This window comes from Solanum tuberosum, unplaced genomic scaffold, assembly GCF_000226075.1.
Source record: "Solanum tuberosum cultivar DM 1-3 516 R44 unplaced genomic scaffold, SolTub_3.0 scf00012, whole genome shotgun sequence".
Lineage (NCBI taxonomy): Eukaryota > Viridiplantae > Streptophyta > Magnoliopsida > Solanales > Solanaceae > Solanum > Solanum tuberosum.
The window spans coordinates 329,390-354,537 of record NW_006238937.1 but is presented as its reverse complement, the minus strand read 5'-3'; the positions used below and the strand labels follow the sequence as shown (position 1 = coordinate 354,537).

The following is a 25,148-nucleotide window of genomic DNA, read 5'->3' as shown; positions in this document are numbered from 1 at the left end:
TAGTACCCGCTTAGATTGGCTTAAAGAAAATAGTTTTTAACTCAAAAATAAAAAATCAAATTGAAATAATTTATAAGTCAAAAAATAAAAAATAGAGGAGACTTACTTTTGGTTTTTGACTTATTTTAAGTCATTCTTGACCTTGCCAAAACACTTTCTCAATTTATTTTTAAAGTCATTTTTGACTTATTTTAAGTTATTTTTATATTTGTCAAACAATTTCAGAAGTCAAAAACTGATTTAAAAGTAGGTTTGACCAACTTTTAAGCCAATCCAAACACCCTTATAAAGCAATGGACAAAAGCGTGATTTCTTTTTAATTGAATTATCTTATATGAAATTGTCAAGCAATGTCGTAGGAAGATACTTTAGTGTTTAAGTTTATCATGCGGAATATAGTAAAGGTGATGAAAATCAAATGTCATGTAAGTGATCCGGTAAAGAGTAATGAATTTATATACCGTGTACTCTTAAATAACGTGTTTTGTGTCGTATGCCCCCTATAATAACTATTACTATATAGGGAAAATAGTTTAAAATGTCTTCAACGTATTTCAAATGATTCAAAAATGCTCTCCATCCACCTTTTAGTTTAAAAATACCTTCAACATTTTTTTAAAGGTTTAAAGTTATCCTTTTTTAACAGCCTGCTGACATGGCAAATGTGACATGGATTTTCTTTACACATTTTAAAATATATGACCCACTTGGTCTTAAAACCAATTTTGAAAAATTTGACCCGATAGACTAATCGTTTTTGGGTCTTTTGTTTCCATTAGCTCTAGTTCTCTTCTTTCTTCTCCTTCAATTCATCTGTTCTCCATTATGAGTAGCTTAAAACACTTTTTCCAACTTATTTCAATAGCTTAACACATAAATCTAAAAGTATTAATACTTGTTCATATCAGCTATTATAGAATTTAAAACGGTAAGATTTTCTAACCTTCACCATTATTTCTTCAAGCATCTTTATGATTGATTTTTGTCTGGCCTCTAATACTCAAATATTCTGTAATCTAAAAAAGCAAAAACATTACCTTAGTTACAGAGTAATGAAATCAAATGAGTGGAAAATTGAAGAAACAAAAAAAGTATCATTTGAATAACATACTAGAAGGTGTTGTGATTTGCAACCCTAAACCTCCATCCTCGGCGACTGCTACAAAAAAAGGCTGAGAATCGTGTTAAAATGGAGTTCAAGGATATGTTAGGTTAATATGTAAACGAGTTAGTCGGTGGGTTTGAGTTTTTGTAGCATATATGGGTTGGGTCGTTGGATTGAATTTTAAAAAATTAGGTGGACCAATAAGATACAGTCATTTGTCTAATTTAATGACTCATCATTTGTCATGTCAGCAGGTTGTTAAAAAAAGACAATTTTAAACCTTAAAAAAACGTTAGGGGATTTTCTAACCCTTTTCCCTGCTATATATTTTTTGCATGGCAGTGTTATATATGTGGTTACAAAACTAGAGGAAAAATTCTGAAATACTCTTTGGGTACTGTTGTAGATCAAGCTTATCTTGATTGATTGTTGACATGTTATTGGTCTCGTCATTCCGAACTAATTGAGTTTGCATCACTTGTTCCAAATTTTCAGGGGATTAGAACATTATCTCTTGAAATGCCTTAATATGACATGCCTAGTGTTGCTGTTGAGTTGGACCTGACTAGATATCAATTATTGCGTGTCGTCGTTCAACTCGCTCCGCTATTAAACATATGTTTTAACCCATATATCTTTTATACTAGGAAAAATAATATAACGATATCACACAAATTCAAATAATTTTTTTCCTTTCGTTATTTGATTTACCTATTACTTTTTTTTTTTGTTAATTTCTACTATGGTGTCATGAATTAATTTGGTCCATCAAATTTTAAAAAAAATGTTGTTGAGAATCATTTTTATCAAAATAATTTTATATTGAAGTATATTTAGAGATTAGACATTTGTATTTTTTTAATTTTAATCAATAAATATGAATTCATCTTTTAGTATTTAGAAAAATTGACTGTGCCTGTTCAATCTTTTCGGAGAAAAACATAAATTTAGATATTTCTCTTATATAGAAGAGACAGTTTTTCAACTTTCAACATGACTGGTTTTTGCCATATTTAAGAAAGCTTAAGGGCAATTTGGTTCAACTTTTAATATTTTTCTAATGAATAATATTGTACTTCACTTTTTTGTAGTTGTACTTTTAAAATTTGGGACATAAAAGCCCTTCCACCTTTTACTTTTCAGCCGCAAAAAAAATTTGCCTACTTTCCATGCATGTGGGCCATTCTTTTTCTCCACTTTCCTTCTATTAATTAATGCATATAATATAGGTCCCACTTCTTATTTCCTTTTCTTTATTTATACCTCATAACTTCTTTCATTTTATTTTTTATGGCAAAATCATTTTTTTAAAATGCTAATTACTTTATTTGTTTACCAAATATGGAAAAAATTATGTCTTTTTTTTTAGTTTGTTATATATCTAAAAATTGTATAAATATAAATAACACTATAAATCATAATAATTAACAACTTAAATATTTTAAAAGTTATATAAAAAAAATTAATTGACTCTCGAAATTCTATTGGTATCAATTTTATAAATCACAATAATTAACAATTTAAAAAGTATAAAATACATATAAAAAATCACTTGACTCTAAAAAAATGTTATCAGTGCTACATAAATTGGGATAGGAGAAGTAACATATATGATCTGAAAATTACATTAAATATTTAAAAGACATATAAAAAATAATTAATTTTTTAAATTCTATACATGCTACCTAAATTGAAACAAAGAGAGTAATATATATTATTTTTAAAATTATATAAAAAGTACTAACAACTTAAAATCTTTTTTAAATCATATAAAAATTGGCTAACTTTTCAAGTTCTATGACACTCCCTTCGTCCCATATTAATTGACTATTATTCTAAAAATAGTTGTCTCATATTAGTTGATCATCTTACTAAATCAACAAAACATTATTTAAAATTTTTCTATATTACCCATGCCGTTAATTCCTTTTGAAAGTGTCACATTTATTTGTAAAATTCTCACAAAGTTTTTTAAGGGTTGAATTAGTAAAGTTATTTTCTTATTTATAATTTCTTCAGTACCATGCAAAATGAAAACTAATCAATTAATATGAGACGAACAGATATTGGTCCCCGTGCTGGCACGGGATCGTGTATCTAGTTGGATTAAGAGAAACGTCAGTCATCAAAGCTCATTTTACAATTAGCACATAAAAACAAAGAAACAGTTATAAATATTTATAATAAAAAAACTTTGATTAAGTTAAACCAATATAAATTTTAAACCAATGCAATAGTGTTGGATATATGGTATAATTACTTATGTATTACATGATTTAAAAGTATCTCAGATCTTAAATAAACAGAAAAGTGTTTTTAGTTTCCTATAATAACTTAATTAGCCAAACAAACCATTTCAACTTCTTGTTTGCAACTACATTTATATAGACTACGATTGTGTAATAGATTATTTACACAATGAAATTAACTATTTTAGTGAACTTTGAAGAAGGAGGATCATGATTGATAATATATGTATTATGTATTTAAGTATTTATGTTTTCTATTACTACATAAAACTGAAAAGAAAAAGATATTGTTCATTGTTTTCTCCATGCAAGCAAATATCAACTTTTTATTACTAGGTACTAGGTATTTTTGGAGGGGAAAAGAGTAATTACGAGTTTTATAACCTCAATACATAAAAGTTAAAATTTAATTTGTTTTGATGAAATAATACTGGTGTAAGATATTTTTCAAAAGATCTCTACTTTTTCAACTTTGGAGAATTTGTATTTAATTTAAAAATGTGAAAATATCACCATTCGTCACTTTGCACAATAGTGTATATATGTGTGCTCACTTTTGTGAGTATTATTCTCGAATTTAATATGGAATTATGACTTTGTTTCTCACTTCTCAGTTGATGCATGTGATGTTTGACCAGACAAAGTTGAAAGGGTAATACCTAATTAAAAAAAACACCAACTAATATTCTCCAATTTGATTATTTTCATCTATTTAGCCATACAAATTTAATTTAAAATATTCCATTATTCATAATCAAAGTTGATATATTTACAAAAGCGAGGACTCTACTGAAACTTCTTTATATTATATAATATAAAGAAGGCTCATCTAATAAATTAAAATAAAGACGCAAGAGAAATGGTAATTAATGTTCACTGCCCTTGTAACCAAATTTGGATGTCCGTGTATTTGGCTTTGAACTTGAAAAGAAGTAGATGAAAATACACATCAAGGAATTAGATACACATTACTACCATTTATCACGTACTATATAAAAATATACCACGTTATACATGCATCTATTTACCTAGCTAGCCAGTTGTAGTGCTAATTAATATGTTTACTAATATAAAAAAAAATGAAATAATGTGTATATGCTAAGAATGTGAAATTCCCTTCGTTAAAAGAATGCCAAGAGTGATTAGATATGTATCTCTCCCTCAAAAGTGGAGTTGCACGGTTGGTTATAGTTGTGGCAACTATTGATGATTGCCCGTGGTAACCTTGTGTCCCTCTCCGGGGCTTGGACCTGAATTCTTAATTCCGAGATATATTTGACTGTTAAACTTATGGCTGCTTCCAAGATTAAGGCCATTCTTGATAGCAGCCATATTTAACCAATTAAAAGCCCTGTCAGAACCTTGGACCTTCAAGATATCAAGAGGCCTTGCTTCAGAGGCTAAAAAGTTAATTGAAATGCACAAAAGAAGCAGCATCATGAAGCTCTTGCATTTAGTTGTAATAATAGCCATATTTGGTCAAGAAGAGAAAAGAGAGAGAATGGCAAACTTTTAGAACTTTTGTTTTGAGTATTGTTTAGTAGGTAGGTATATTATTTGGTAATCCATTGCCATTTTATACTAGTTGAGGGAGGCTAGCTTTTGACCAGACAATAAACTAAAGGAAGCTAATAGTAGCATTATTCAAATGAACGTGAGGAATATGACGTTAGATGGATTTGAATTATCAAAAGTAGGAACTTGTCACGCAGTTTCATGATTTTGAAAAATAAAAGACGCTATAATTTCTAACTTGTTGAGAAAGATTGAATTTAGCGGAATTTTGTCCTCCAAGTAATGCAGGGTCTAAATTTAGTTCTTTTAATTTTTAATTTTAATGGTCAAAGCAGCCTGCTATAAATTATGATAAAATCTCACTGTTTCCTTTATTGCGACTAAGACCAAATAAATGTTTGACTTCCAAGGGATATCGCACACATGTAAATTCTATGGATCGATTGTATAAAAAATATTTACAAAATTAAATCACTTTAAGAAATAATTGTACATAATTTTATTTAATAACATTGTCATTAACGTGCTATACATAATACTAATTTTTTAATGAGTAGTTGGATTGGGAACAAGTTATCCTGTGATTAATTATTTCAAAATAAGTTATTCCATCATGTATATGAAATAGTTTGTTCCATCATCAAGATATAAATGATGGGATAAGTAAAATTGTCCAATACTTTATCCCTAGGATAGCATGGTAGATTACACTATTGATATAAAAAAAATCATTAAACTGTCGGTACTATAATTTAAATCCATGGATATTTTGGGACTGGGGTAACGTGATGAACATTTTAGTTTGGAAAATTTCAGGTTTTAGTCAACTTCGTTCCATGTGTAACAATAAAATCCACGCTACAACCACATCGATGTTGGCAGTTTTCAACATTTTCAACATTTTTAGGCTATTCTGTTCACTACTAGGGAGAAACTCGTGCCTTATATCGTTGAATATATATATATATTTATATTAGCAGCCCTACACCTTAGACAATTAGCTAACAGGTTGGAATCACAAAAAAATATTTTGACTATTATTTCATTTATTTTTTCATACAACTATTTGACTATGTATGTGCATATAGTCCGACATTGTAATTTGTATGTGTGATTAAAGTAGGAATGTCTTTTTTTTTTTTAAAATATAATATTATTCTTATTTGCAGATAATTAAGTTCATGCAGGGATAATAATATGGGAGTGAAAATATATTTTCATCTCAACGTCTCAAAAGGTCTTCATGTAATTTTGATAGAGTTCGAGTTCTAGTTATGAATTGAACAAAGTACTCTAATAGTTTGTATCAAAATTCTAGATTTATATTTAAAAATATTGCATATGTAATAATATTTTATCCACAATCTAGTAAGCTGCCTTTTTTAGAATCAGAAATTCATAAAATAATTTTTTTGGATCCGCATGTGACTTTGGCCTCCACAGATATTTTTCTTGTAACAGCTTGATCGAAGGCAACAAATCCTAATATTGATCTAAATGACTCGCCTCTGTACCTAATACGAGCATGATCCAAGGTAGGGGGTTGGATTAACTTTTTAAAAAGTATTTGTACTTGGTCTTGTCTAAAAATAGCTGCTTAATAATACTCCCTCCGTCCCTATTTAGTTGTTCATATTTCCTCTTTTAGTTGTCCATTTTGACAATTCAAGAAAGGACAATAATTTTTTTCCTATTATACCCTTATTTAAAGTGAAAAGTTGTCATAAATAAAGTAAATAAACTTATGAACTTTTCAGCATTGATTAGTTATCTTGAGTGATTTTATTTTGGAAGTAAATTGTACTATAAGGGTAAAATTGTAACTTCACTATGATAATCATTGTTGCCTTAATCTGTGTGTCATTTCTAAAGTGGACAACTAAATAGGGACGGAGGGAGTATTTTTTTGTTATAAAATAAATATCAATGTTGAAATAACAAGAAAGATGAATAAGAAATTGTATATATAGTATTTTTTTTCACTTGCTCTTGTTTTTCTTTTTGTTACCAGAAGACGGGTATATATAGTTGTATATACTTGGGCACTAAGTGTAATACATGAATATTTTCTTGTCACGTATATACTTTGGGCATCAAGTATATCATATGATTAACTAGTATATACCACTTAACATATTGTGTATATAATTATCTTACAACACATTATATATTAATATGAACATCCATATTACAATATTTTTATCCTTTCCAAATTCTTTAAGAAATTAATAAAAAAAAGTTTAAAAGTGCTACTTAAAAATTAAAATAAATCAATCCAAACAGAGGAAGGTAGGAACTTCTCCCCTGGCTGCACAAGTCCCAAGGATTGGCACAGCTTGTTAGCTTGGAATGTCTGTCGTCCGCTTTTCAATAGAGACGAGGGAAAGCAATTCAACAAGCATTTCAATTTTGTCAAGAAAGTCAGCAAACACATGGCAAAACACCTACTTCGAATGATTTCTGGACCAACCAGCCATACAACAAATTCCAAACTTGTAATATAAGCTGGAATTGAAGACCTCATTTTAAACGTTTTGGAGAAACCCAGTAACCCACCCCAACTGTGATACCAATCAAAGCCTTCTCACAAATTCCTTTCCAACTTCACAGAGAAGAATAGGATAATCCAAAATAAAAAAATAAAAAATATACAAAGAAGTTAAAGAAAATTCAACATATACTACTAATCTTATATACATTGTGTAAGTTTTCGATGAAGTGAATTCAAACGAAGACCTTGTACATCTAGCCAATGCTCTGGTAGAGATATAAACCGTTTATATTGTTTTCTTAATTTTCTTGGGTAATGTTCAACTTTTGGCAGACTAGAAGTCTGTGGCATAGCCAGAAAATTCACAAAGGGTGTCCAAGAATCGAATAGGTATTAAAAATAATTTAATAAATGGTTGCACTAAAATTTTGTAAATCAAACTATGTAACATAAATGATTAATTTTCTTAATTAAAAGATATACCAAAAAAATTTAAAGTCAAACTTCATAATATTTAGCTTTAATATTCATGTTCATTTAATAGGAAGTGAATGGACAAAGAAAAAAACGAAGAGAAAATTTTGTTTAAAATGAAATCTCTTTTATGCTTCAAGATTTCATGAACCTCTGATGACTAACAACGAGACATGAAAAATAAAAAGTAGAATTAAACGAGTTTTATTAAAAAAAAATTTATATGGAGCCTTTATCACTTTTAATAGCTTTATAGAAAAAATAATAAATGGATTTGCTTATTAAATTTAAATTAAATAATTACTTTTGAATTTTATTTAAATTTGTAAGGAAAAACAAAATCAAAAATCACATCAATTGGCTACTAAACTTTACTTTCCCTTAATTTTTTAAGTTGCGAGTCTCTAATTTAAGATAATATTATTTTTGAATTATTTTTAAAATAAAAGATCTATTAATTATGATTTAGAAGTTAATTAGGAGTTTTTTGAAAATGTGAAAAAAAGTGTGGTTCAGGGCAATCGAACCCGCACGTAACTGGTTGCAAAGGCCACAACTTTGGCTGAGTAACAGAAATTCACTAGGCAAAAAAAAAATTATTGTTCAAGGGTGTCCAAAATGTATTATTTAACCATTTAAAATATTATTTTACTTATACATAGGGTGTACTTTTCCAACAAAGGACGTCCAATTAGACACCCTCAGCCTAGTATAGCTCTGCCACTGCTAGAAGTGGGTTCATCAATACGTTTATTTTCAACTATTTGGATTAAATCAAAAAATCAAATCAAAATTATTTCAGATTTTTTTAAAAAAAATTGAAAAACTAAGAAAACCGAATTATATATATATAAAGAGAGTGTGTGTTATTGTCTTTCATTATGATTTAATTTATATTTTATGTTTGGACATATATAATTGATATATTCTTAAGTATTGTGTTTTACGTTTTACTTGCGATTTATATTAGGAAATATATTTAAAATATTTAATATTATTTTGATTTGGATTGGGTACACTTCTTCAAAAAATCAATTGACCTTTTTATCATTTTATTTCAAACATAGAGCATTAATAGTTTGGTTGCACACCAACATGAGTTGTGGTGGATTGTAGACCATTTCACCCTTAATTAGAAGTATCGGCTTTGAGGATCAAATATAGAGAAAATTATATTGAAAATATTACCCACAAATGGAGCGCGATTCAAATTTAATCAGGACACCATGGAATTTTTTTTTAAAAAAAAGAAGTTTGGTGAGACAGAGGGACGTGGCAAATGGCAACAGTGTAGAATGCGCCCATGGTTTTGTTGTGAACTGGGATCTGGAATGTTGTTAGCGAATGCGTGAATATACTAACATCAGTAGGCGTTGACGACCCACACCATTTACACCTCTGACAATATCATGGAACGGCATCTAACGGTGACCAAACCCAGCCGGAGCGACGAAGTTTTAGACGAAGATGAGCAGCTGCGAATCGCCAACCAGGTCAAATCCCTGTTCGATGCTCAAGCACCTAAAAGACTTGCCAAACCTAACCGCAGTGAACCTGATTCAGTTACCCCCATTTCCCCTTTAGAAGATTTCCCTATTCCAGAGCTTGACAATCTCCGATCTCTTCAATCTCAGGTACTCTGCTAATTTTTCCTGCTGGTACATATTATTTTACTCTTTCTGATCACTCCTTTCGATTTTGATCAGGGTGGTAGTATTTTATCGGAAACTAATTGCTCGGAGCAAGACGAGTTTGTGGCAACTCAGTACTACAATGAGTTGGTTTCCATTGACAAACAGCATCACACGGTTCTCTACTCTTCTCTTTCGCACGAAACAATTTACTACTTTTGAATTTATGATTAGTTATGAAATTCTGGGTTCAATTGAACCATATTCAATATAGGCTGGATCCAAGATATGAAGATTGTTTATGTTAGTTAATGTTAAATTTTTGGCAGACTGGAAGTGGGTTCATAAAGGTGGTCAATCAAACGAATGGAAACATTTACAATCTTCAATTGAATGGTGGTCATGAGAATGGTAGAGCGAAAGAATTCAAGACTAATCCGGCGACAAACGACTGGATTCCCAGCAGTGATGATTATCAGGTGTTGTTATAATAAGTTTATTGACTCTCCATATGTTTTATTACACTATAAATTTGTGTTCAGTTTCATATTTATTAATCAGGTTGGATTCACCTCCTCAAAACCCAGCCGGAGCGAAAGTGATTAGATCGAAAGTCAAGAAAGCAATCAGATGGTGAAGGTGGTTTGTTCTGTTTTCCTGAATTTGTTTCTTAATCTTGACTGATTGGAGAGACAAATGACAGATGGTGATTGAGGGTAGTCGAGTGCTTTTTAGTAGTATATAATTTAGGTTAGGTATTGCCTAGTTTCTTTTTCTCCCATGTGTAGTAATAATTGTGCTACCCTTATTTTGTACCTATTGTTATTTTGTTGTCTTTTTTTTTTGTCTTATTTACTGTTACTTTAGTTGACGGTCTATCGAAAATAGTCTAAATTTGTGTGGTCTTTTCAAACTTCACTCGTGGAATTATGTATGTTATTTGAGTAGTATTTCTAATAGTATCTACTATTAGGACTAATTTCTAGTTGGCGAGGACGTCCCTGAATGTTTTTGTGGCTGGCTAATAAAATAGTGCTTTATCTTGTTGGTTAATTAAACGCTCGAAATTGGTAATTTTGCTTAACATACAAAAGCTACTGTTTCTGCCCTATTTTATTTTTTATTTATATGCATCAATCAGTCATGTCTCAGTCGCATATTAGTTGAGATGACTTATATGTTCCGACTAGATTGCATGCACTTAAACTGTTCCACTGAACTTGCATTGACTGCGGATGCTATTGCCTATTATCGAAAAATTCATTACATTTTGCTTAATACTAAACTTTGCTTAATCTAGAAGACTAGAACTAGCTATGCATTGCAACTGTAGAAAGTACTTTAGTACGATACAAGTCTTTGTAATTCAGTTTTGGAAAGATTTTCATAGACTTGTGTATGAAAGTTTTTTTAAACAGGAAAAATGTTAATGGTAATAAAAATGGAGTTGGGCTCTAATTTTTGAATTGTTACGTTGTTGATAAACGAGGTAGGTAGGTACCGAAAATAAAAACAGGAAACTGTTTGTGGGGATGCCAAATCCTGCAGGAAACAGAAGCAAGGTTTCCTTGGGTGATGCAAATTCAGACAGGCCTGTTTCATCAAACATTGTTTTCATAAAGATGATAGAGTAAACGGCGTCAGTCATTTAATTTGTAGCAGTTGCTCGTTTTCTACAATCTGCACATTTCAATACCTAGCATTGATTGACATAAAATTAAACTCAAAAGTTAAAGATGCGAACTATGCCGAAGTAATAAAAATTAGGATTGAGAAAGGAAGTAAAAGAGAGAGCATTAAAATTTACACAAGGATAGCAGTCTTCACTCTTATTAACACACCACCGCTAGATCAGCAATGGATGAATTCATCCACCTTTTACCAATAGCATAAAATTAACTCCTGTACCTTGACTATAAATGATATTTTTACTAAGCTTATTCAAAAGGTAAGTGCTAATGTTACAATTAATAATCAGATGAATGCACAAAAACAAATGATATACAAACCCAATATTAAATTTAGCTAATGGTTAGGCATTAGTCGATATTAGTGGCAAACCACAAAATTAACTAAGACGTTAATAATAATCATTTTCTTCAATATTGGCCGGTGGAGAAGCCGTTAGGCATATTAGTCTCAAGTCACCTATATTTATTTAGTCATTTTTGTTTTTCCTGCCTCTCCAAATAAATGACTCTTTTCATGTAGTTGGACGCACGAATTGCTTGTTCATCTTCGTTTTCTATTTCTCCATATTCATTATTCTCCCAACAAACAATCTCCAAAAAAATAAAAATACACCAAGTTCACTGTACCATTAAAGTCTTCACAAACTCTGCCTGGAAGACATAACAAAAGAGCATAACACACTGCATATAATTTTTTTGGGTAAAAATCTTCTCTTCTGTTTTTCGTCGATGATTCTATAGTTTGTTGTTTACTAACACATTGGTTTTCTCTGGTTGGTTGAATCGCGAGTTATTATCAAGCCATGGTACTTGGACAGAAGAAGAAGAAAAAAGGTGCTTCTTTCCAAATTGATTACATTGTTAATATTCAGCTGATCAGGCCTTGGCCTCCATCAGAGTCTTTGAGATCGGTTCAATCTGTATTACTTCAGTGGGAGAATGGTGATCGTAATTCTGGATTTGTTACTGCCTCTGTTGAGGATGACTATCTTGAAATCAACAAGACTTTCACCCTATTCTTAACATTATGTCGCGAAAAAAAATCAAAAGATAAATTTCTAAAGAATAACTTGGATTTCTCTTTGTATGAGTATACAAAGGATAATGCAGCTCAAGGTCCGCTATTGGGGACAGCTTCGATTAATTTTGGAGAATATGGAATTATCAGAGAAACTTTAGCTATTAGTGTTCCTTTAAACTGCAAGAAGAGTTCGAAAAGCTTGCTGCAACCATCTTTGTATGTTAAGGTACAGCCAACAAAAGATAAGCAAGAATCAGACATGATGATTGATGATGCTGAATATGATTCTGATTTTGCTTCTTGTACTGATGATGATGTTTCCTCACATTCATCCTCAACTTTTTCTTCTTCTGTTTTTGAAGCTGCTTGGGGTTCACCATCTAACAATGTTAAGGTATTTCAAAGTTCAATCAAATCATATCATTCTGAATAACTCTGCTTATGCTTCTTTTATTGATTGATGCTTCTCTTTCTAAGGTTGCACGGGCATCACCATCTCGGCTTGAAAAGGTACTTTAAGTTATTCAATTTGTTAACAAGTACTATTCAGTTTTCTCAACCTCATCTGAAAAAATAAGCATGTTCTGAGGTATTTTATTACTAATTACTAGATAATTCTGGTCGAAATATACCATCTGCAACTTGGGGATATCGTACGAGTCTAGTTCAAATCATGCTTCTAGAATTTTGATATGTAACTCCAGTTTCAGCTTTCCTGTTCCTAAGTACCACTAGAATCAAGGAGAATGTCTGGTTAATTGTATACAAAGTTGTGCTTCCTGTCCATTGTAGTGTTATTTTCTGTTTAGCATTTGAATGAGCTTAACTGCAGAGTGACCTTAATGAAGAGGCAGCCAGCGGAACAAGCAAAAGTGAAGAAAATACTCAGCATGCCAAAGAAAAATACATTGATAGATTGATATCGAAAATTACATCTTCTCATATGCATAGTCAGGCAGGTATGGACAGTCAAAATAGTGCGGATGAAACAACAGATCATGAATTTGGACATGATGATCATCTCCATGATGACACAAGAGACTTGTCAGAAAACAAAATAGCTAAATCTATAAAAAGACAAGTCACGATGAGTTGGAAAGCTCTTGGAGTTCAGATCACAAATGGTCGACTGAAGCCAGTGAAGTCTGTTCAGATTAGAGACTCTATGACTCCAAATGTGTTTTTGGGCAACACTGAGATTATTAAGAATGAAATGAAAGAACAGACACCCATAGAAACTAGTATTGCTAAAAGTACTGCAGTGGAGAAAAAAGAACTAAAGAATACCGTGGAGAAGAAAGAACCAAAGAGTACTGCTGAGAAAAAGGAACCAAAGAGTACTGTGGAGAAAAAAGAACCAAAGAATACTACCAATACTACTTCAGCTACTGAAAAAAGAGTTCCTGCAAATGTTTTGTCGAAGAGTAAACCTGAACCGGAGTCTAGAATTCAGATGCTTGAGGAAGAACTGAAAGAAGCTGCAGCTATTGAAGTTGGCCTTTATTCTGTAGTTGCTGAGCATGGAAGTTCGATGAACAAGGTTCACACCCCAGCCAGGCGCCTTGCTAGATTTTATCTCCACGCCTGGAGAACAAAATCCCCTGCTAAACAGGCAAGTGCTGCTAGAGCTGCTGTTTCAGGATTAGCTTTGGTTTCTAAAGCATGTGGAAGCGATGTTCCAAGGTACACTCACGTGATTGATTGATAAGCTACTTAAGATTCTTGGTACTTCGAATTAGCCAGCTTCTAATTAATTTATAAGCACCAATATTCCATTGATCTAAATTAAGTGAATAGTGGATCCGAAAAAAGAACAACTTAGCAACCTCATATCTGCATTAGAACTCATTTTTTAGGGAGCGACCAACAAATCTTGTCAATATGTTGAAGGATAAAGTAAAAAGCTTTACACGATTTCTTTAATTTATTTTCTTCACAAATAGGTTGACTTTCTGGCTCTCAAATTCCATTATGTTAAGAGCAATCATCAGCCAGGCTGCTGCTGGACTGCAATTTAATGAAGGGGCACCTACTGAAACTACTGTCAACAGAGGTAAGTCTGCGCTAGAGAAAATATATATGCAGCAAAGCATCAAATACATTGCCAACCAAGGGAACAAGAATTATTTAGTTAAGCAATATTATAACTGGGAGGATATCGAATCATTCACTCAAGCATTGGAAAAGCTTGAAGGTTGGATCTTCTCCAAAATCACCAAGTCTCTTTGGTGGCAGGTTGGTCACCTAAATTTTCTCTGTGCTTTTCTGTCATAATAAGTACTACTTTGTTTACGGTGCAATGCCTTATTTTTGCCTGCAGACTCTGACTCCACATATGCAGTTTGGGACTGCAAAAACTAGTAAGACTAGGGCCTCAAGGGTGAAGAAAACATATGGTAGTAGACATTCTTTGGGTGATCAAGAGCAGGGTAAATTTTCTGTAAAACTTTGGAAAAGGGCTCTGAAGGATGCCTGTGAAAGGCTTTGTCCACTTCGAGCATTGGGACATAAATGTGGCTGCTTACCTGTTCTGCCAAAGTTGGTGAGTTGATTCATTAGAGTGAGATGTCTGTTTATACTTCATTCTACTAGTACTTCTACTCCGTCTGTGTGAGATTTGTAGTTCCAGATATTAACCAATTTCCCAGCATCTTTTATTTTTTCCTCAAGCAATGTCTTGCAGTGAAATGTATTCATTGTGTTTCTAGGTAATGAAACAGTTGGTGAGTAGATTGGATGTGGCAATGTTCAATGCTATTCTTCGTGAATCCACCGAAGAAATGCCAACAGATCCAATGTTTGATCCTATAAGTGATCGTAAGGTCCTTCCAATTCCTCCTGGAAAATCAAGCTTTGGAGCTGGTGCACAGTTGAAAAATGCTGTGAGTAGAAAAAGTTAGCTTAAGCATGACTAGTTTCATACTCGTTTATTATTCTTGAAATATTTATTTATGAGGCAACTTCCATTATTTACGCAAGGTTAAGCTAATAACAATGGCCAGTATTTGTTGATAATATACATCACTCTAATGAGAAGTGAGAATGTAGTTGTGCATATCTATGTAATTTCCAATGCTTAAATTATTTCCTATAACTCCTTACTCTCTTGTTACTTGGGAGTCGTGACACAACGTGCTCTCTTGAATCCATTGTACTAAATTTCAGAAAAATATTTTGAATTTCAATTTTCTCATATGTATAAATGTCGAAGATCTCGTGATTTAACTCTTAAGAAGGGAAATGAGAATCACTTTTGGTTCAAGAGAGTAATAATCTAGTGATTATGAGCATTTTGGTTTGTTGATAGGTCGGAAGCTGGTCTAGATGGCTTACAGATCTTATTGGCTTTGAAGATGAAGATTCACCTGAGCATAGTAACATCTTTGGAAATGACAAGAAAACAGAATCATTCAAGGCTTTTCGACTCCTTAATGCATTGAGCAACCTCATGATGCTTCCATTTGAAGTGCTCATCGATGCATCCACAAGAAAAGAAGTTAGTCCTAGTTCCCCTTTATAGATCAATATCTAGAAATCCATTTTCTCTATACTTATTTGTGAACTTGCTGTTGCTAGGTCTGCCCAATATTTAGTCCAGCTTTGATCAAAAGAGTCCTTGCTAATTTTGTCCCAGATGAGTTCCGTCCAAATCCAATTCCAAAAAATGTTGTTGAGACCCTGGATTCTGAAGTAAGTTTTCCCTCTCATTTGTTTATTTCAAGCAGATTTATCATCCATAAAACTTAATTGCAATTTACTCTTTTTTATGGAACTCATTAATCATCATGTCACATACCCTTTCTTACGTACTCTATTTTTCCTGATTAATGATGTGAAGGATGTACCAGGAGAGCACCACACTAGCTTCCCGTGTACTGCAACCTGGACGGCCTATACACCTCCTCCAGCATTGTCTCTCACCACTTTTATAGAGAAGGTTGGAAATCAAGTTCCAAAGAGTACTGGTTCATCTGTGCTTAAAAAAACATACACCAGTGATGTTGAGCTTGATGAGCTAGACTCACCGTTTACTTCGTTCCTTGCTGATAGCTTCAAGGATTATCCAAATTTAGCAAAACCTGCAAGGAATGTTGTCAGATATCAGCTTCTCCGTGAAGCATGGAAACAGGTTCCACCGTGAGGACACCTGCAAGTTCAGATATATGAAATTTGAGCAGTTCCTGAGAAGAAATGATGTCTTATTTACAGAAGATGGCAAGTACTTACTGCAAATGGGAGTTGTAATTGAGTCTCAAGGTTTCTAGCCTTGTTTCCATTTCGTACACCAGAAGGATTTAAATTGATGGGTTCAACCGCGAAAGTTCTTACCACTGAATACTGATCTATTGTACATTTAAAATTATGGGTTCTGAATTAATATCTGTTGACATTTGTCTTTCATATGCATATTTTTGCGATGATTTCAATTGAATCCATTAAATCCGTAGTTCATCAGCCTATGTTTTCACCATTAAAGAGCAAATAGCACCTCATATATATATTATTCCAAAGTATCTGAATGACAAAACAGAAACTCAGATAGTGCATAGTATAAGAGACTATGAAGATACATGATACATGACTTATTCAAACCTTTCTTAACTAACAACATGCAAGAAAGACCCTGGAAACATTAGGATGTTTCCGAAAGAACTTTGTGAACCATGTCACGAGCTTTGCACCTAACCATGAGTGGTTCAGCTTTTGGCATAGTGAGACCTTTTCCTTCCGTCAAATCAACCTCCTCTTCGCCTACCCTCTTCCACTCAAAACACTGTATCATAGTTCCTAAAGCTAAACCAACCACACGTTGAGCAAGTCCGGAGCCAGGGCAAGCTCTCCTTCCCATTCCAAAAGGCAATAGCTTCCATGATTCCACTTCCACACCATCAAACCTTTCTGGCTTGAAGCTCTCTGGATCCTCCCAAAGTAAAGGGTCCCTGTGGATGGACCAAGCATTCACCAATAGCATCGTGCCCCGTGGAATGTGGAAGCCAGCGACCTTGCAATCATCAGATGATTCATGAGGCACTAGCAATGGTGCTGCTGGGAACAATCGTAGTGTCTCGGAGATAATACTTTGAAGGTATTTCAGCTTGGGTAAATCCGCTTCATCCATTAAACGATCCTTACCCACATGGTTGTCGATTTCATTTCTGGCCTTTTCCAACACCTCTGGATGGTTAAGTAGAAGAGACATCGCCCATTCTATTGTCACGGATGATGTTTCAGTACCCGCATTCAGCATGACCTGCAGTTGTTAATGAATAAGAGAAGTTGAAATTTCGTGCAGATTTCAAATTAAAACTTGAAATTAGGGTCCCAAATCGTATGGTCAAACGCCTACTAGCTAGCAGGAGTGAAGAAAATTAAGCTTACCAAAACAATCCCTTTGATGATCTGATCAGTATAATACTCTGGTTCTGATTCTTGCAAAGAAAGCAAATGATCAATCATAGTATTCCTGCTTTTATCACGACGATGTTCATCAACCAAACCTTGCAAGAGAGCGTCCATCTTTTTACCAAGCTTGGCTAATTTGTTCTCCGTGCTCCTGAAAAACAACAGAAATATTGCAGGCATGAAATCCGCGGGATTCGATGCACCCCCAAATGATATAACCTCTTCTATGAGCACCCGAAAATGATTTGCCTCCTCGTTATCTATCTCTTCACCGTAATATCTCTTTCCAGCTACCATTCTCATGATAATATTATACGACATCTGAAAAAGCTTCGACTTAAGCTCAACAGGAGTCACAAAATTGTCTCCAGATTTGTGAAACACTCTGTGAACTAGAAGTTTGATTTCATGTTGTCTAATGGACTGAAAATTGTTGAGACGATTAGTGGAGAATATTTCAAGTGCGTAGAGGCGGCGAAGGTAGCGCCAGTGATCACCATAAGGAGAACCAGCGACAGTAGTAGAGTTATAGCCTACGAATTTTGCAATCATTGTCCGAGGGCGATTAGCAAAAACGATATCATTTTTGGTGAAACATTCTTCGGCAGCAGATGGTGAGGAAACTACCACAACAAAACGGCTACCTAATTGAAGAGAGAAAACAGGGCCATATTTAGTTGAGAGATTAGCAAGAATGCGATATAGAGGTGGTTTAAGGAGATAGAGATGGCCTAGTATTGGAAATTTAAATAGTGGGCTTGGTGGTAGATTGAGTTTTCTTCGTTTTGATGAAACAAGTTTAACAAGTAAAAGTAGAAACAAAATAGAGAGTGAAATACCATACAACAAAGTTGCTTCCATTATTTGCCTTAGAACATATCTCAACTTGTTGCACTGGATTGGTTTATATATGATGGGGTTGTTGAGCTAACCTAGACTTTTCAACTTATCGGTCCACTCAAAAAAACATTTGTCTTTGATAAAACAAAGGGTCAAAAGTTTGCTATACATGATACTATTCCCTCTGTTTAGATTTACTTGCCATTTTTTTACTTGACGTTAACTCAATAGAAATAAGTTGAGGGTGTAATAGGAAGAAATATATGTATTTTTTTTTGTTTTGTCAAAAATGAAATGTAAAAATAAAATCAAATTAGAAAATATTTGACTAGTAAAAATGAACGAAAAGAGTATTAACATAATCCCCAGGACTCTCTGGCCTTGTATGCCAAGATATCTACACCTTCTAGAACCAATCGAGTGATAACCAAGAAAAGCAACGTAAGCCATGATGCACCTATATTTTTAAATTTTAAATTTATAATATAATAGCATAATAATACAAAATATGTAGAAAATATATTAAAATTTTAAGAAAATTGAAAAGAATTAAAGAAATTCATAGAAAACAGAATATCTAGCATATTTTAGATGTAAAAAATATTGCAATAATGGTAAAGCTAATATATGAGATGTAAGCTAACTATAAGGTTTTAACTTTCAAACAATTAAAAATCACGAATTCTTAAAAAATATTTATCAAACTACATATTTTCCTCACCTAAAAATAAATAATAATCAATAAATTTTATTAAGAGATTCTTTTGTAAACATCATCCTTCTAGTCCTCTTTTCACAATATATCATAGTAATGGATTAATTGTAGTTACACAATAAATCCTACAAATATTTATATCTATGCCAAGCGTATTAAAAATAGAAGATATGTGCCAGCGTATTTTATGGGTTAATATCCCTAACATTTGTTTATTTCCAGCATATTTATCATCCTGACAGGAGGATCCACCCTTAGCCGAGGGGTGTCAAGCGACACCCCTTGGTCGTATATATAGGTTAAATTTTAGTTTAATAATATATATACAAATATTGACACCTTTTGATACAAGTTAAAGGTTTAGTCTAGTCACTAGTGGTTAAGGTCTTATGAAAATTTCAAAGTTATGTGTTCACGTTCTACTATAATAATAACAATTCTGGGTCCGCTTGCTACTGATCAACCATAAAGATTAGTTGCAATTTACCCTTTCTTACATACTCGTTTTTCCCTGAATAATGATGTATCTGGAGAGCATCACACTAGCTTCCCGTGTACTGCAACCTGGACGGCCTATACACCCAGGGGTGTAGGCACATGTATGAGAGGGTGTCCAATTCGTCGGAAAAAAATACCGCATATAAAAGTAAAATAATACACAAAGTGATTAAATTAGATATTTTGGACACCCTTAACATAATAGGTTGTTATAGCCTTAGTGATTTAAGGTGTCTTGAATATGTGTTTAGATATCTTTAATGAGTCGGTGCTCGCGTGTTCAAATTTTTTTGCAACAATTTTTTCCCTTTTTTAAAAAGAGCTTCCACTGTATACACCTCCTCCAGCATTGTCTCTCACCACTTTCATGGAGAAGGTTGGAAATCAAGTTCTAAAAAGTACTGGATCATCTGTGCTGAGCTTGATGAACTAGACTCATCGTTTACTTCGTTCCTTGCTGATAGCTTCAAGGATTATCCGAATTTAGCGAAACCTGCAAGGAATGTTGTTAGATACAAGCTTCTCCGTGAAGCATGGAAACAGGTTCCACCGTGCGTGAGGACACCAGCAAGTTTAGATATATGAAATTTGAGCAGTTCCTGAGAAGAAATGATGTCTTCTTTACAAAAATTCAAATTACTTACTGCAATTTGGAGTTGTAACCGAGTCCAAAGGCTTATAGCCTTGTTTCTACTATACTTTTACGCCAGGAGGATTTAAATTGATGCATGGGTTCAACCGCGAAATGACCACTGATCCATTGTTCATTGAAAATTATGCATGGGTTCTGAATTAATATCTGTTGACATTTTAGTAATCTTTCATATTTATGTTGTTGCGTCGTTTCAAGATGATAATTCCAATTAAAATCATCAAATCTGTAGTCCACGGCCTATGATTTCACCATTCAAATGAAGTAGCACCTCATATGTATATTATTCCAAAGTATCTGAATGACAAATTAGAAACTCAGGTAGTGCATAGCATATGAGACAATGATTTATTACTTGTTCAAACCTTTCTAAACTAACAACATGCAAGAAAGACACGATCAGGATATTTCTGAAAGAAGTTTGTGAACAATTTCACGAGCTTTGCATCTAGCCATGAGTGGCTCAGCTTTTAGCATAGTGAGACCTTTTCCTTCTGTCAAATCGACCCTCTCATCGCTTACCCTTTTCCATTCAAAACACTGCACTAAAGTTCCTAAAGCTAAACCAACCACACGTTGAGCAAGTCCGGAGCCAGGGCATGCTCTCCTTCCCATTCCAAATGGCAACAACTTCCATGATTCCACTTCCACACCTTCAAACCTTTCTGGCTTGAAGCTATCCGGATCCTCCCAAAGTAACGGATCCCTATGAATGGCCCAAGCATTCACCAATAGCATCGTGCCTCGTGGAATGTGGAAGCCAGCGACCTTGCAATCTCAGATGATTCATGAGGCAATAGCATTGGTGCTGCTGGGAACAATCGGAGTGTCTCGGAGATGATACTTTGAAGGTACTTCAGCTTGGGTAAATCCGCTTCATCAACTAAACGATCCTTACCCACATGGTTGTCTATTTCAGCTCTAGCCTTCTCCAACACCTCTGGATGGTTAAGTAGAAGAGACATTGCCCACTCTGTTGTCGCCGATGATGTATCCGTTCCCGCATTTAGCATGATCTGCAGTTATTACCCAATGAGAAACATCTACCACCATTTCTGCCGTTGGATTTGGAGTCCAAACTTCTCAAGTAAGTATCTTGTATTGTATTTTTAACAATATCATGTATCAAAGTGTTTCTTTCCCTATTCCATTTTTAACTATTAATTGCATCATCTATTTGATCTTATGCTCATCAAATAGTGTGATTGAATAATTTATCACTATAATAAAAGTAGATTGTTTCACTTATTTTAAATTTTGTAAGAACTGAAACATAATTATAATTTTAATTTACATATTTAAAGTGATAAATATTTAAAATATTTTCTAAAGTTAAAAAGATTGTTAATTCGGGATGAAAATAGTATATTTTTCAATGTTTTTAATTTAATTACTCGTTTTACATGTGCTTTTCATTTATTTGTTTAATACAATTATAAATTATAATAAAACTAACTTATATCTTAAATAAAAAATATTTTTACGGAAACTAAAGGTATAAATTTAAAATTAATATAATAAAGATATTACATTAGAAAATAATTAGAGACTTCATTAATGGTATATAATTTATACTATGTTTAATTACAAATGATATATAATATAACTAATAATAAAATATAGAAAAGTGAAATAGTGAAGTTTAGAGTGTAAATGCAGATGGTCATCTCTACTTTTTCCTCTTCATATATAGAGTTTAGAGAGAAAAAATACCAGTTGTGTCCTGCTTCTCTTGCATTACTTCTCCAACCCCACTCTGGACCCGGGTCCTCTCCGGTGGTTAATCTCTCAATTTCCCACGGCAGGGTCTTGAATTTCTTATCCCAGACCCTTGTACAATCTATGGGGCAATATTTATTTAGTTTTGGTTAACTAAAAGCTTCAACTCAGGTTAACTAAATAAATATTATCCCTTAGATTGTACGAGGGACACGTATAAGAAATTCAAGGCCCCATTGTGGGAAATGGAGAGGAGCCGGGTCCAGTGGGGTTGGAGAAGTAATGCGGAAACTACTGGGAATTGATTGTTATATTTCTGCAATTGAAGGTAGCACAAAGATTTAAGAACAGTAAGCAGTAAGAAAGGAAGTGTGAAAGAGAGCATAGATGAGGCACAGAAACGATATAGAGAGAGAAGATGGGGCCTTTTAAGTGACACAGATTCTCAATTAACATAGAGTCTAGAAGGAAGCTTACCAAAACAATCCCTTTGATGATCTGATCAGTGTAATACTCTGGTTCTGATTCTTGCAAAGAAAGCAAATGATCAATCATAGTATTCCAGCTTTTATCGCGACGATGTTCATCAACCAAACCTTGCAAGAGAGCGTCCATCTTTTTACTAAGCTTGGCTAATTTGTTCTCCGTGCTCCTGGAAAACAACAGAAATATTGCAGGCACGAAATCCGCGGGATTTGATGCACCTCCATATGAATTAACCTCTTCCATAAGCTTCCGAAAATGATGTGCCTCCTCGCTATCTACCTCTTCACCGTAATATCTCTTTCCAGCTACCATTCTCATGATAATATTGTACGACATCTGAAATAACTTGGACTTAAGTTCAAAAGGACTGTCACCAGACTTGTGAAACACTCTATGAGCTAGAACCTTGATTTCATGTTGTCTAATGGGCTGAAAATTGTTGAGACAATTTGTGCATAAAATTTCGAGTCCGCAGATGCTGCGAAGGTTGCGCCAGTGACCACCATAAGGGGAACCCGCGACAGTAGTATAGTTATAACCTATGTATTTTCCAATCATTAAACGAGGGCGATTAGCGAAAACGACATCGTTTATGGTGAAGCATTCTTCGACAGTAGATGAGGAGGAAACCACCACAACAAAACGGGTACCAAATTGAAGGAGAAAACAGGGCCATATTTAGTTGAGAGGTTAGCCAGGGTTCGATGTAGAGGAGGTTTTAGGAGATAGAGATGGCCTATAATTGGAAGTTTAAGTAATGAACTTGGTGGGAGATTGAGTTTTCTTCGTCTTGACAAGACATGTTTTAGAACTAGTACTAGTAAGCAAATAGGGAGCAGCAAAGTTGCTTCCATTTTTTTGCCTTGGACATATCTCAACTTGTTTCACTTGCTTGGTTTATATCTCATGAGGTTGCTGAACCAATATAGACCTTTCAATTCCTTGGTCCAAAATATATATAGTACATAATTGGATAACGAAATTTATCTCATGAGGTTGCTGACCCAATATAGACTTTTCAATTCATTGGTCCAAAATATATATAGTACATAATTGGATAATGAAAATGATTTGCCTCCTAGCTCGTTGTCTTCCTCTTCACCATAATATCTCTTTCCAGCTACCATTCTCATGATGATATTGTATGACATCTGAAAAAGCTTGGACTTAAGGTCAACAGGAGTCCCAAAATTGTCGCCAGAGTTATGAAACACTCTGTGAACAAGATTATTGAATTCATGTTGTCGAATGGGCTGAAAATTGTTGAGACGATTATTGGAGAAAATTTCAAGTGCACAGAGGCGACGAAGGTTACGCCAGTGATCACCATAAGGGGAATCACCAACAGTAGTATAGTTATTGTTATAAACAAGTTGAAGCTAGAAGTCAGTTATTATGAATAGTGAAATTGGAAAGTTAGTTATAGAGTTTGTTACAATGTTAGTTAAAGTTAACTCTGGTTGAGTTAGATTAACTAGATTAGGAGGTTATGAGTAGACACACTATAAATAGCATAGTGCCAATATTGTGTAAAGAGACATTTACTTTTCATGAATAAAACTTACAGTTTTCTCTCTAGTTCATCAGTGATTCCATAACCTTGTTTCACCATTGTTGAATCTCATCATGGTATCAAAGCCATCAATGATCTACTGATTATCTCTGCATTTTTTTTCCGACAGCTTTCTCAAAAGGAGTTGCATTGTTTGAGAAGTAGTTGAATCTATATTGTTTACGCTGTTGTGTAGTCATCAATGGCGATCGGTGAATGTCAAACTCTGATTCTACCATTCCTACAGCTGTAGGAAGAGAGTTTCCAATTGATTCTCATCATCCGCTGCACCTGCAAGCATGTGACACTCCAGATAGCTCTCTTGTCTCTTTACAACTTACTGGATCTGAGAATTATTCTCTGTGGAGTAGATCAATGAAGATAGGTTTGCTAGGAAAAGGAAAAATAGGTTTTGTTGATGGTGCTAGCTCAAAGGATAAGTTTCCTGCTTCTCTACATGCTTTGTGGGAAAAATGTAATGCCGTTGTTCTCTCATGGATCATGATCTCTATTAGTCGAGAGCTTCTTAGTGGAATTGTCTATGCTAGTAATGCTCAACAAGTATGGACAGATCTCAAAGAGAGATTTGACAAAGTGGATGGCTCTCGTATATTCTACTTGCACAAGGAAATTGCTACACTCAATCAAGGAGTCTCATCAGTTTCAGTCTATTTCTCCAAGCTTAAAGAGTTGTGGATGGAATATGATTCACTCATGCCGTGTCCTGGTTGTGCCTGTGATGTATCACAGACATATGCTGTTCATTTTGAGTACCAACTGTTGACATCCAATTTTGACCCTCCATGATAGGAATTAACTTTGGAGTTTCTTTAATTTCAAACGATTTGAAATAATTAATTTATAAAAAATCAAAAAAAAATTAAAAGTTATTTTAGCCATTTTTATAGCATTTTAAGTAGTAAATAGATTTTATATAATTGCGTATATAATTAAGAATACTTTATAAACATTTGAAAATCATCTCAAAAAGATTTTAATTTTAGTAAGTATTTTGTTAAATTAGTTTAGTTAAAATTATGGTTATAATTTTGAATCATTATTTTACAATTAAGTTAATTTATTTTATTTCGTTAAAATTAAGAAGC

At 33.4% G+C, this 25,148-nt stretch overlaps 4 protein-coding genes and 1 pseudogene across 4 annotated transcripts; 3 read left to right on the top strand and 2 right to left on the bottom strand.

Annotated features, from left to right (window-relative positions):
• The first annotated feature begins 9,115 nt into the window (after nucleotides 1-9,115).
• On the top strand, nucleotides 9,116-10,523 carry LOC102601541 (uncharacterized). Its single transcript, XM_006339780.2, has 4 exons — nucleotides 9,116-9,468; nucleotides 9,541-9,642; nucleotides 9,795-9,944; nucleotides 10,027-10,523. The coding sequence occupies exons 1-4, from the start codon at nucleotides 9,244-9,246 to the stop codon at nucleotides 10,069-10,071; spliced, it is 522 nt and encodes a 173-aa protein (XP_006339842.1). The 5' UTR covers nucleotides 9,116-9,243; the 3' UTR covers nucleotides 10,072-10,523.
• A 966-nt stretch (nucleotides 10,524-11,489) lies between these two features.
• On the top strand, nucleotides 11,490-12,728 carry LOC107062400 (uncharacterized). Its single transcript, XM_015312991.1, has 2 exons — nucleotides 11,490-12,571; nucleotides 12,655-12,728. The coding sequence occupies exons 1-2, from the start codon at nucleotides 11,960-11,962 to the stop codon at nucleotides 12,694-12,696; spliced, it is 654 nt and encodes a 217-aa protein (XP_015168477.1). The 5' UTR covers nucleotides 11,490-11,959; the 3' UTR covers nucleotides 12,697-12,728.
• Nucleotides 12,729-13,012: 284 nt separating this feature from the next.
• On the top strand, nucleotides 13,013-16,629 carry LOC102578258 (uncharacterized). The gene is made up of 7 exons (XM_015312970.1): nucleotides 13,013-13,860; nucleotides 14,121-14,412; nucleotides 14,498-14,719; nucleotides 14,886-15,059; nucleotides 15,485-15,673; nucleotides 15,754-15,867; nucleotides 16,016-16,629. Exons 1-7 carry the CDS (start codon nucleotides 13,121-13,123, stop codon nucleotides 16,316-16,318), a joined length of 2,034 nt encoding a protein of 677 aa, XP_015168456.1. The 5' UTR covers nucleotides 13,013-13,120; the 3' UTR covers nucleotides 16,319-16,629.
• Nucleotides 16,630-16,648: 19 nt separating this feature from the next.
• On the bottom strand, nucleotides 16,649-18,518 carry LOC102601877 (cytochrome P450 81D1-like). Its single transcript, XM_006339781.1, has 2 exons — nucleotides 17,557-18,518; nucleotides 16,649-17,428 (listed from the first exon to the last, which is right to left on the bottom strand). The coding sequence occupies exons 1-2, from the start codon at nucleotides 18,439-18,441 to the stop codon at nucleotides 16,811-16,813; spliced, it is 1,503 nt and encodes a 500-aa protein (XP_006339843.1). The 5' UTR covers nucleotides 18,442-18,518; the 3' UTR covers nucleotides 16,649-16,810.
• Nucleotides 18,519-20,545: 2,027 nt separating this feature from the next.
• On the bottom strand, nucleotides 20,546-23,991 carry LOC102602214 (cytochrome P450 81D1-like; annotated as a pseudogene).
• Between the last annotated feature and the right edge of the window lie 1,157 nt (nucleotides 23,992-25,148).

What these genes read in the sequence shown, in the direction of transcription:
- LOC102601541 (XM_006339780.2), top strand. Translation starts at nt 9,244, where the DNA reads ATGGAACGGCATCTAACGGTGACCAAACCCAGCCGGAGCGACGAAGTT. An exon ending in TCCGATCTCTTCAATCTCAG is followed by an intron (nt 9,469 to 9,540) that starts GTACTCTGCTAA and finishes GATTTTGATCAG; the next exon opens with GGTGGTAGTATTTTATCGGA. An exon ending in CCAGCAGTGATGATTATCAG is followed by an intron (nt 9,945 to 10,026) that starts GTGTTGTTATAA and finishes TTTATTAATCAG; the next exon opens with GTTGGATTCACCTCCTCAAA.
- LOC107062400 (XM_015312991.1), top strand. Translation starts at nt 11,960, where the DNA reads ATGGTACTTGGACAGAAGAAGAAGAAAAAAGGTGCTTCTTTCCAAATT. An exon ending in CACCATCTAACAATGTTAAG is followed by an intron (nt 12,572 to 12,654) that starts GTATTTCAAAGT and finishes TCTCTTTCTAAG; the next exon opens with GTTGCACGGGCATCACCATC.
- LOC102578258 (XM_015312970.1), top strand. Translation starts at nt 13,121, where the DNA reads ATGCATAGTCAGGCAGGTATGGACAGTCAAAATAGTGCGGATGAAACA. An exon ending in CCAAGTCTCTTTGGTGGCAG is followed by an intron (nt 14,413 to 14,497) that starts GTTGGTCACCTA and finishes TTTTGCCTGCAG; the next exon opens with ACTCTGACTCCACATATGCA. An exon ending in GTGCACAGTTGAAAAATGCT is followed by an intron (nt 15,060 to 15,484) that starts GTGAGTAGAAAA and finishes GTTTGTTGATAG; the next exon opens with GTCGGAAGCTGGTCTAGATG.
- LOC102601877 (XM_006339781.1), bottom strand. Translation starts at nt 18,441, where the DNA reads ATGGAAGCAACTTTGTTGTATGGTATTTCACTCTCTATTTTGTTTCTA. An exon ending in TCATCAAAGGGATTGTTTTG is followed by an intron (nt 17,429 to 17,556) that starts GTAAGCTTAATT and finishes TAACAACTGCAG; the next exon opens with GTCATGCTGAATGCGGGTAC.